The following is a 12,434-nucleotide window of genomic DNA, read 5'->3' as shown; positions in this document are numbered from 1 at the left end:
ATATGGACCTAGTTCATGAAACTTGGACATTAGGTTAATCAAGTATCACTAAACATCCTACATGAGTTTCACGTCACATGACCAAGGTCAAAGGTCATTTAGGGTCAATGAACTTTGGCCGAATTGGGGATATCTGTTGAATTCCCATCATAACTTTGAAAGTTTATGGATCTGATTCATGAAACTTGGACACAATAGTAATCAAGCATCACTGAAAATTTTGTGCAAGTTTCAGGTCTCATGATAAAGGTCAAAGGTCATTTAGGGTCAATGAACTTTTGCCGAATCGGGGGTATCTGTTGAATTACCACCATAACTTTGAAAGTTTATTGGTCTAGTTCATTAAACTTGGACATTAGAGTAATCAAGTATCACTGAACATCCTGTGCGCGTTTCAGGTCACATGACCAAGGTCAAAGGTCAATGAATTTGGCCGAATTGGGTGTATCTGTTGAATTACCATCATAACTTTGAAAGTTTATGGATCTGATTCATGAAACTTGTACATAAGAGTAATCAAGTATCACTGAACATCCTGTTCGAGTTTCAGGTCACATGATCAAGGTCAAAGGTCATGTAAGGTCAATGAACTTTGGCCATGTTGGGGTTTTTTGTTGAATAACCATCATATCTCTGTAAGTTTATTGGTCTAGTTCATAAAAAGTGGACATAAGAGTAACCATGTATCACTGAACATCTTGTGCGAGTTAGAGTAGTCTTCAAAGTCAGCACTGCTGCTATATTGAACCGCGTGATGCAGGTGAGACGGCCAGAGGCATTCCACTTGTTACACTCAAATTTCCGTTCCAAGGCATAGCACTTTTGTCTTATCGAGAAAAAGAACAAAGAAAGCCGCTCCAAGGCATAGCATTTTCTTCATATCGAGAAGAAAGTAGAAGAAATCCGCTCCAAAGCTTCGCATATATTTCGTTACGCCGTTCCGGTCGGATTGATCTGCTACAAGGAGCTTAGCTGCAATGTTGGTGAAAAGCGGCCGAAGAGCGCTCTTCGACCTTCGCCTCAGCGCGAGCGCACTCGGCGGAGGCCGCGCTATAGCTGCACCATGCACGACTGCCCGTTCCATAGGGATGTATACGCACTCACAGAGATACGGAGATCCGTTCCAAGGACCCCCGTTTTCACAAACATTTGTAGTTCCGAAGCCCGTTCCGAGGACCCTCCTTTTTACAATAAGCCCGCTCCATGGCCCCCGTTTTTTGCTTCGCCCGGGGCATCACACCCCTACCATTTTTTTGGTCGAGTGCCCCCCCGGGGGGGGGGGCGGTAGGCCTACACACAAAGTAAATGGGAGAGATACGTATATATTTTAAACGTGATTTATAGAGAGGACTAGAAACCCAACACTTCACAATTATAATAAACAGTGATTAAGAAAACCTTTAAAATCCTTACATAAAAGCACAGGGCCTGCACCAGGATTTTCAAACGAGGGGGGGGGGGGGGTGGGAAAAAAGTTGCATAATGAAAACTGGTGGACTTAAGAGTTACGCACGCAGTGAGCACACGCGGGGATTAGCTTAAGCATGTAATTTCTGGCATCAAATTCGTACCATCCGTACGATATGTCGAGATATCTCAAATATCTCTCTATGGTTCAAGATGGGGAGCGGTGAATTCGATAGAGGACAAAATTCTCTATCGTTCAGTGTAAAATTTATTTCCAGAAGTTGTGTAATTCCGCTGCTTTTAAAGGGTAAATTTCATCAAGAGTTTTCAAATTTCATTAAAAGTCTATGGAAGAGCGAGGAAAAAGCCAAAGAATTTGTGCACTTCTACTGTATCGACATTATTCATTTCAAAACAATAAATCGTATCGACATGGGGATCAGTGTTCTGGAGAGCTCTGATTTTAAGCTACATTTCTATGTAAGACTCATTGCCATTGGTCATTTAACTCCGCTGCTTTTGATAAAACAAAATCATTAATCAATTGGAATAAGTGTCTCAAAATCAGAAAATCTCGGGATGACGTTATGGGCGATACCATTACGTCAGAGGGGGAATACGTGAAGCTCGGCCTCTCCGCATGCGTGATCAGCTTGAGACGACGACCAAACATATTTTTTCGAGGGATTTAGAAGAAGAAAACCTATTAAAGATGTTTAAAAACTAATATTTTACTATAAAGGTTAGTAACACGATCCAGTATACATTGAGATTGGTCCTGTTTAGTGGTCTCACCCCTATTTTGATAATGGGAACGCCCGGTGGTATCACATCTCCAGTCAAGCATACCCTTAAGTAAACAACTTTAATAAGGCCGTGCGAACGAGCACACATGAAGTTGATCTTTGATCCCCTGGCTCGTGTCCAAAATAGGGGTAAAGTTTTCATAATGACGCATATTTTCTGCCTGTTCAACAAATATAAAGCGCAGCGCGTTTTTTTTTTTTTTTTTTACTATATACCAGAAAAGAGACTGGCAAGCAAAGCGAAATATTCACCCCTTCTTTTGCTTTCAACAACTAATTTTCCAAATGTTAGTTCCACATCCCCAAGATGTTCACCCCCATGCCATCATGTCCGTGCACTGGCTAGCAAGCATTTCAGTCAGAACATTGACCCTGAGACGTTTGTTACTGCATGGGCCCATGTTCTTAGGTGACTTCATGAACGTGGGTGCTGAGGAAGCAGACAAGCTCTGTGAAGAAATAATTGTAGATCTCAACTAAAGAATGTATTGGGTAATATCTAGATGATTTCAACATATGCATCGGCGGAGATGAAATTGGTCTTCTTTTTGGATGCTGTCCAGCACATTGTCAGGATCATTCGTGTCACCCGTCAGGAGCGTGGTAATGCTCTCCTGGTAGGTGTTGGTGTACTAGCAAGATTAGCCTCCCATATCTGTGGCTATGACTTTTCCATGAAGATCTGAAAAAAGCATTGGCCTGTGCCCCCCCCACCACTTTAGTTCCACCTCCCCATACTCAAACCAACCGAAATCCTTGGACTTGCCCTTAATTGTTCGAATTGATGGGGTAATCCGGTACAGGTCGTAGCTTCATCTCACTTTTCTTTAACCTGTGGGTCACCACCGATATCCAAAAAATCCCGCCCGGTTGATTAAGCGGTTTACCATTATTATCCACAGTAAAGCAATGACCGACAGGACCATACCACCAACCGACCCTGTAGTCCCTTGCGCATTGGCTGTTCATGTCAGGAGTAAGAAATGTCCTCCCATTGTGATACCAAAGTGTGTCGCCTGTGATGAACAGAAGGAACACATAAAGAGAGTAATAAAAAAGGAAATGGAAAATAAGTAGAAAAAGGATAAAGAAAGGAACCAAGAGTGAATGAAGTTAGAAGTATTTTTTAGGATAGAAGAACAAAAAAGGTGACCCTCGATCCCCTTAACCAGAATGAAAAGAAAGAAAAGGGAGAATTTAGCTCTTTAGTCATGGTATCAAAAAGCTTTTTAGAACAAGAATGAGTGGAATATTGAGACTACGGATTCAGATTAAAGCGGGGTAGTAGCGGAGGTGGGGGTACCTAAGAATAGTCTTACGCCAGTACATACAAACAGTTTATACAACTTTCTTAAAGGAAAAGTCCACCCCAACACGAAGTTGATTTGAATAAAAAGAGAAAAAGAAAAAAAATCATCAAAATCGGATGTAAAATAAGAAAGTTATGACATTTTAAAGTTTCGCTTAATTTCACAAAACAGTTATATGCACATCCTGGTCAGTATGCAAATGAGACTGATTATGTCATCCACTCACTGTTTCTTTTGTATTTTATTATATGAAATATTCATATTTTCTCCTCATTGTCAAGTGAAACAACGATTAATTATTCCTTCTGAACATGTGGAATTAGCATTGTTTAATACTATATGGTTCAGTGAAGTTGGTCCTTATAGTCAAATCTGTAAAAAATGAAATATTGTATAATTCAAACAATAAAAAACAAAAGAAATAGTGAGTCAGTGACATCATCGACTCTCTCATTTGCATCTCACTGAGTTGTGCACATAATTGAAACTGTTGAAACGCGAAACTTTAAAATGCCATAAGTTTCTTATTTTACATCCGATTTTGATGAAATTTTCAGCATTATGCTAGCTTGATTTTTCTTTATTTATTCAAATCAACATTTTTCTGGGGTGGACTTGACCTTTAATAAAGATACTCGGAATATAGTGGAGACCTTTTTTCATTACCTGTATTACCCGAATAGCCGCTGACAGTCAGGAGGTAGCCCAGTGTTTCATTGTCAATTCGAAAGGTGTCGTAATTGGCATATAGAGTATTTCCTTTGAAGCCTTCCAGATCAACCCGCAGTTCGTAATTCCTTTGACTCGATAGCTGATGAATGATATCGTTACCGAGCCAGTGCTCGGAAGAGATACTCCCAAAACCGGTCTTGTAATCAGACCAGTTACGGTTGAAATTCTGAGAACCATCAGTTCTACGTTGAAAAACCTATTGCATTCCGCAAGAAGGAGCAAATAAAAGTGTGTGTATTCTTTTAACAAATTGTTACCCTTTCTGCCTTCATCTCAACATGTCACTTGTTTTCTCTATGATTTCCTTTGTTATACAGTACATTCCCCCTCCCCTTTCTTTCAATAATTATGACGGGGGGGGGGCAGTCAAATATATTGCTGTACACACGCGCGGACCAAGGAATTTCCAAACACCCCCTAAACGAGTTTTTCTCTTTGTGCAAAATAACCCCCAAACAATTTTAGGGGGTTACAAAACATGACCTCGGGAAAAAACCCTAAACACGCGTTTGGGTAGTCTTGAATAAAAGCTTTTGGGAAAAAACATACCCCAAATACGTTTGACCCCGCGATTTACCATTGACCAGTCTTTCAAAACCACCCTTTTTCTTGAAAATCGGTGTTTTTTACACCCTTAACGAGTCCACGCGCGGACCGCGTCCAAAACTGAAAAATGCCCCTTTCAACGCGGTTTTTTGGTCACGCGTGACTGGCCCCCAGGGTATACGACACTAGCGCAATGCACCAATTAGTGGTTAATGTGGTGGTCAGACATGGCATACGAGGCAAACGACAAAAATTTTGATTTTTTCGACAAATATCGATTGTTTAATATTCAGGAAATAATTTCACATTTCTCTCGTTTTTTTTTTCTTTTTCCTTTCTTTTCCTCGCTTGCTGCTTGGTAGAAAATTTTCTCCACACTGTTAAACCATGGACCTATCACAAATAATAATTCGTAATAAATCCATGGTTGACCCCCCGTGATTTTACAGAAAAAAAGACTTTGCAGAAAGCAATAACAGAATCATTCTGTGAATTCAGAAAACAGGATTTTTTTTGCAATTTAACAGAACAGGTCTGTTTAAAAGGGGAAATGGTGTTTTATTTAATGAAATTTATAGATACACCAAATACCAATTTCCTGCAAGATTACGCAATCTGGGACAGGTGTTCTCGAGACTCTGCTGCAGGAACTTCTTTTATTTTAAGGAAAATTTTTCTAACAGTGCATAATTTATGCCTTATCTGGCCCCACAAAATTTGTGCCTAGTTAAACGCTACTCACAAACAATTGTGCAATTGTTATCGTCTTGGAAAAACTCTACCCCAGAAGTAGGCCTACTGTGATGTACTCACCGTCCAATTGCCCCCATCGGTCTCCATGTCACAGTAAACGTTGGTCTGCTTTCCAGGGTATATGGCGTACACACCACTTACGTTTGCCCCACGAGCCTGGATGTCGGCACAGTCCGTTGGTTGCCCAGGAACCAAAGAGGGCGACATGCTGCCATCTTCTGTAGTTAAAGGGGAATCCAACCCAAATAAAAACTTGTTTTTATAAAGAAAAATCAGACAAGTTTATAGGTGAAAGTTTGAACAATATTGGACAAACAACAAGAAAGTTATGAATTTTTTAAAAGTCGTAAATATTGGTAATCACTATACACATGGAAATTTCAAATTGGCCGCATATGGGATGTCATAGTGATGTAAGGCAATGGCTTCTCTTCCATGTACTGCAATACGTATTATGGCTAAAATGTCATTTTTCCAAAAAGTTTTGTTTCAAATTATATTTTTCTTTTATGAGGACATAAAACAATATACATGGGTTATAATTAGATTACTGCCCAGGGGAATGAGTAATTAGGAGAAAACCACAAATCCCTGATAATAAAGAACATGACGTATGGGAAAGTTGTCCTTGCCCCTTGTCATAATTTACTTACCCAGTTGCCAATTTGAAATATATATAGTATTAGTGATCTCAATTCTAAAGCAGCCATATCTTTCTTATTGCTTGTCCGATTTCTTTCAAACTTTCACCATTCTGTTTACTTTATTTTCCTCCTCCCTAACACAACATTCTATGGCCAAGGCTGGATTCCCCTTTAAAACATGTTAAATATGACTAGCCGGGATATTTGGACCCATATCACTTTCGAGACCTCGGCCGCCGATCGCGCGAGAGCAGCGAAAAATTGCACAGGGGTAGCGTGCGATAAAATCTACAAGATTGTATGGTTAATTTCATTTTTCCGAAATAATACGATTTTTTAAATGAATCAATTATGCAAATTTATGCGTAAGATGGAGAATATATTCATGGTTAACTTAGAACTGGTTAATTCCGAATTTAACGTTTACTTACGTTAAACCAATGAGATAAAGTTAATCCCTTTTTTCTTGTCATTAATAGCAATGAGGGTGCTGATTCATTCATGGAACGACATGCGTACTCTTAGTCTTATTCCGGAGACGCAAGTCATGAATATTATTATTATAACTTATTATTTGTACTGCGCTTTTCCCATTAGGCCCAAAGCGCTTACAATGAATTGATAAGATGTAATATATAAAAAAATTACAAAGTACAAATATTCACATTGGGATCTGGAACTTGTGTGGGGAAAAAAAACTTTGCTACCCGGGCGTCGCAAGTAAAATATCAGCGAGCTGCGCGGTAGAAAAATTTCGCGCAGCGGATTTTATATCGCGAAAATGCCGATGTGTGTGGGGGGGGGGGAGCGGAATCCGCTTCGGCTCTTATATTGTTAGCTTCCAAACTACATGTTGGTGTTATACATATACATTAAAAATAATTTTCAAGCAACATACATGATCGGTTGCTCAAGATCTACCGAAGGGTCTCGTTGCCAATCTCTATTACTGAAGGATTTAAGGGAAACCATTTCAAGAAAGTATCCCGAAAAATGGGGCTAACTTTATATAGTAGACTGACCAATTTCACAGGCTTTCCTCTGAACAGGGAAAGACCCTTTCCCACGTTTGCCGTAAGAACGTTTGTCATCGATTCGGTACGTCATCTTTTGAGGAACTTCTTTCCCATCCTGCATGATCGGCTCGCAGTTCCCATTGATATCGACGCCTCGCTGTTTCTGCGATTGCTCAGCCGATGCCCATCCTGTAAATGATACGAGAATAATAAGTGATACAAGTGCCCATGGTTTAGTAGGTAGGCCTCATAAGAAAATCTTGAGGTTTATTCAAATAGTTCGAGCTAAATTTGCAGCGTATGCCATCAGCAAAACGCCATAAGCCTACAGGCCTATAAAGCACTGGTCTGGGTTGGTCTTATTTCATCTCAGTATCCATGTACATTCCACTCGGACAGGTGCTGAAGAATGTTTGGAGGGTTTTAGTTCTGCATCATCTTTGTTGTCCTCCAGGGGGGTATTCTGAAAAGTCTCGTAAGTTTCCTCTTAAATTTCCTTTGAAGTTACCCATTTAATGGAGCGCTAATGTACCTCCAAATTCGTATTCTGAAAAACTCTATTAGCGCTCAATTAAGTCCCTTTAGGCCGATTGGAAGGAAAATGGCGGCGCGTTTCGTGCGGATGTGATTTCCGTAGCGAGCAATTTCAGACAGGAATTATAACCGGTGACGAATCAAAGTGACATTAAAATTGTTGATTTTTAGCGATGTTTCTTCTGTGACACTCTGCTATACATCTATTTATTTACTGGAGCTATTTTTACGTACAATCATGGAATCTGCTTCACCTCTTTCGAAGAAGTTTAAGTTAAACGACGAGCACGTGGACGTAGCACCTCTTCGTGACTCCCCCGGGATTGCCGGGGACACTGCAGTCAACATCTCCTCAGCCAAGAGGGGCATTCTGGTATGCAGCTCACCAACGCCCGCACCGCCCGGTGAGTTATCAACTAGTGAGCATGCACCACAGTGGTTTATTAAGTTTTTCTCAGACTTTGAGGATAGACAGGATGCACGCATAGAGTCGATTCTCGATAGAAAGTTAGGAGATCTTACCTCAAAGGTCACCGAACACGAAGAGAAGATCAAAGGTCTGGGTTTTGAGGTTGAAAATCTGAAAGCGTCTCTCAATTCACTGAAAGAAGAGAATGGGAAACTGGAGCAGAAAATTGACGATCTGGAGAACCGCTCCCGTAGAAACAATCTGGTGATTTTGGGTATTCAGGAATCCAACAAGGAGAACTGCAAACAGAAGGTAGCAGATTTCCTGAGGTTCGCAAATGTGCCGGAAGGAGTCATCCAAGACATCCAGAGATGTCATCGTACGCCTACTTACCTCCCACAGCCCCAGGGAAATGTCAATTCATCAAGACATCCTAGGAGTATCCACCTAGGTTTTGCTTCTTACATGCTTAAAGAGAATGCACGAAAAGCTTGCATCGACAAGTTAAAGATGACCAAGTCAGTCTGCAAGGAGCAGAAGGTTTTCGTCGCAGAGGACCTGTCACACCGTGTGCTCCAGCTGAGGAAGAATAAGGCAGTCTCATTCAAGCGGCTGAAAGACGAAGGCAAAGAGCCATTCTTTGTTTTTCCTGATAAACTCTGCTACAGGGATGCGGACGGGAAGTTGATCAACGTATAACTGAACATTAAACACTACACACACTATAAGATTCCAGTTGTATTATCCAGTTTTTGTCACATTTGTTATGAAGAACTTCAACGGTGATATGAATTATTTACATGTAAACATGTATTGTGGGCAGTTTTGGCCTTACAATTTTTTGGTATTGTAGGCCTAAGACTATTTCGCTTAAAAATATTTTTGTTTGTTGGTCACTTTTACAGTAAATTCTTTGGTTAGGTTTATCTGTTTGGATTGGTCTAGAAATTTTTCTTCTTTTTGTGAAGTGAATGTTTGAAATGATTTAGATTCTATCAGATGGTCATCTGTTATACAGTATTGATTCGAAAGCTTCAGAGGTATTTTTTATGCTTGCATATGTATATACTATTGCGGTTCGAATGTCACAGTATGCATTGCTGCTCAAATATTACAGAATACAGTATACAGTTGGTAAGTCAGGTATTTTTCAAAAGAAAATCTATTTCCTGTTTGGGATTGCTATATCCCCTGTTGTTTGCATTTTTGGTTTTGGCTGTGATGTGATTTGAGGCCATATCCTACGATTTAGTGCAACCCATTTTTCTTGTCTTTTGGTACTGTAATTATTTTTATTTATGTTAATTTTTCCAATTTATTATATGTTGTGGCAGAATGTTTTTTTTCATTAGGAGTAGTGTGCTCAATGCAGTTTTCTTGTCAATTTGTTTTTACAGTGGAGTTCAACATACATGTACATGTAGTATTCAAATATCTTGGCTTTTAGTATTTGTGATTAATCCAGATCCTACATGATGGCTTCAAAGTTGCATACTTTTAATTGTCTTGGATTGCAAGATTTTCATAAAAGAAAGAAGATTTTCCACTATTTGAAAAGTTTGATCAATGCACCATTTTGCTGTTATTCTGCCTTATTGATTTTGTTTTCTAATCATGTAAAAATTGTTTGTATATATTGTGATCCTCGATGATTCTCCAATAAAAATATAATTAAAAAAAAGTCCCTTTAGGCCACTCCCCTACTGAGCCGAATTAGCCAATCAAAGTAATGCGCTTTTACAACATAAAATTTTCTCCTAGCGCGCAGTGTCTCTTCACTTTGCTGCCTTGCAGCGCGGCGCCCGGCTGCTGCAGGTGCACTGCACCACGATCTTGATAAAAAGAATTTTTGCTGAAATGCTAAAGCATTTGCATCTGAGAATAGAGGTTCGTTATGTTGTTGAAATTAACTGTTGTCTTTTCTCTTTCTCTCTCATTTATTGTGCCTTTGTGCTTTTCTCTTTTTTTTGAACGCGTTCTGATTTTCACATCCCCCTATTTGAAACTATTTGTAGCTTTCTCTCTTTTTCGTTTTTTTTGTCTCACCTGCATAGCAGAGTGAGACTATAGGCGCCGCTTTTCCGACGGCGGCGGCGGCGTCAACATCAAATCTTAACCTGAGGTTAAGTTTTTGAAATGACATCATAACTTAGAAAGTATATGGACCTAGTTCATGAAACTTGGCCATAAGGTTAATTAAGTATTACTGAACATCCTATCAGAGTTTCATGTCACATGACCAAGGTCAAAGGTCATTTAGGGTCAATGAACTAAGACCATGTTGGAGGAATCAACATCGAAATCTTAACCTGAGGTTAAGTTTTTGAAATGTCATCATAACTTAGAAAATATATGGACCTAGTTCATGAAACTTGGACATAAGGTTAATCAATTATCACTGAACATCCTGCGTGAGTTTTATGTCACATGACCAAGGTCAAAGGTCATTTAGGGTCAATGAACTTTGGCCGAATTGGGGGTATCTGTTGAATTCCCATCATAACTTTGAAAGTTTATGGATCTGATTCATGAAACATGGACATATTAGTAATCAAGCATCACTGAACATTTTGTGCAAGTTCCAGGTCTCATGATTAAGGTCAAAGGCCATTTAGGGTCAATGAACTTTGGCCGAATCGGGGGTATCTGTTGAATTACCATCATAACTTTGAATGTTTATTGGTCTAGTTCGTTAAACTTGGACATTAGAGTAATCAAGTATCACTGAACATCCTGTGCGCATTTCAGGTCACATGACCAAGGTCAAAGGTCAATGAACTTTGGCCGAATTGGATGTATCTGTTGAATTACCATCATAACTGAAATTTTATGGATCTGATTCATGAATCTTGGACATAAGAGTAATCAAGTACATGTATCACTGAACATCCTGTGCGAGTTTCAAGTCACATGATCAAGGTCAAAGGTCATGTAAGGCCAATGAACTTTGGCCATGTTGGGTTTTTTTGTTGAATAACCATCATATCTCTGTAAGTTTATTGGTCTAGTTCATAAAAAGTGGACATAAGAGTAACCATGTATCACTGAACATCTTGTGCGAGTTAGAGTAGTTTTTTTACGGTCAGCACTGCTTCTATATTGAACCGCGTGGAATGCCAGAGGCATTCCACTTGTTTATAATATTTTATTTGCCTCTGTCTCGGGGCCATGATGGGGGGGGGGGGGCTTCTTTAACTTAATTCCTACTTATTTTAAACACTACATACCTTTCATTTATATGAGAAATCTTTTCCAACAAAATTTGAATAAACATATTTTAAAAATCAACAAGCATTATTTAAAAAGAAAGCCGAAATTTTATTAAAATTTAATGTACAAACTTTATGACATTTATAGGTTTTTATAGGTGGGGAAAACGATGGCATCACTCACTATTTTTTCTTTTGTATTTTATTCTATATTCGTTTAAATATTAAAGGGGTCTATGCTTATTTTTTCATTGTCAGAAACAAGATTTAATTAATCCCTTGCTGCATCTACCGAGATTTGGCAATTTCATTATTGTCAAAAAAAGTGTGCAAAAACAAAATAGTTTATGAAGCTAATAATAAAAGAAAATATAGAAAATAATAGTCATATTTTCCCCACAAGTACACAATTTCTGTTTCTCTTTTACCCTTATCTAATTTCTTTATTACCAAATATAGTCCCTATTCCTTATCTTACTTGTTTCTATATACCACATTATCGCCCTTTATTATATTCCCTTTTTAGCTCTCTCCTTTATTATCTTCCTTCCTCCTAGTATTAAACCGATTTGATGATATTTATACGAAATGAAAGCCACATTTATCAAGATATGATGAGACATAATGGCCTTCTTATCACCATTTTCTTTCCCCACTGGAAAGTCCGCTAATTGAGCGCTATAAGACTTTTCAGAATACCAAAAGTCTCGTAACTACTCAATTAAAGAGAAATTCCAGTAGTTGTAGTAAACACTGATTTCATGAGAAAGTCTGTAAAACCAGGCTTAATTGTCAGTATATCATCGAGGATCTAGATCTGGTACAGTTACATAAACTGAACTTTGTGAAATCTTGAAATCTACGCTGAAAAATGTTCACACTGAAGATAACCAACACAGATAGGCGCACGTGGGACAGTGTATTATTATTGCTGGAATAAAGACCCGACGGAAGTGACCGAATCTGCGCTTATTTTGCTGATTTCTCAGCAATTACACGATTTCTTCCAGAATCCTTTGGCGCATATTTTTTATTCATACAAACAGACACTTGGGTGGTCATTATATT

At 38.9% G+C, this 12,434-nt stretch overlaps 1 protein-coding gene across 1 annotated transcript; it reads right to left on the bottom strand.

The window, feature by feature from the left end:
• Positions 1-2,923: 2,923 nt before the first annotated feature.
• On the bottom strand, positions 2,924-7,988 carry LOC121414854 (fibrinogen C domain-containing protein 1-like). The gene is made up of 5 exons (XM_041607908.1): positions 7,979-7,988; positions 7,221-7,403; positions 5,615-5,772; positions 4,190-4,451; positions 2,924-3,229 (listed from the first exon to the last, which is right to left on the bottom strand). The coding sequence occupies exons 1-5, from the start codon at positions 7,986-7,988 to the stop codon at positions 2,982-2,984; spliced, it is 861 nt and encodes a 286-aa protein (XP_041463842.1). The 3' UTR covers positions 2,924-2,981.
• Between the last annotated feature and the right edge of the window lie 4,446 nt (positions 7,989-12,434).

Source organism: Lytechinus variegatus, chromosome 5 (assembly GCF_018143015.1).
Source record: "Lytechinus variegatus isolate NC3 chromosome 5, Lvar_3.0, whole genome shotgun sequence".
Lineage (NCBI taxonomy): Eukaryota > Metazoa > Echinodermata > Echinoidea > Temnopleuroida > Toxopneustidae > Lytechinus > Lytechinus variegatus.
The sequence above is the reverse complement of the archived record's forward strand: the minus strand, read 5'-3'. Positions and strand labels throughout refer to the sequence as shown.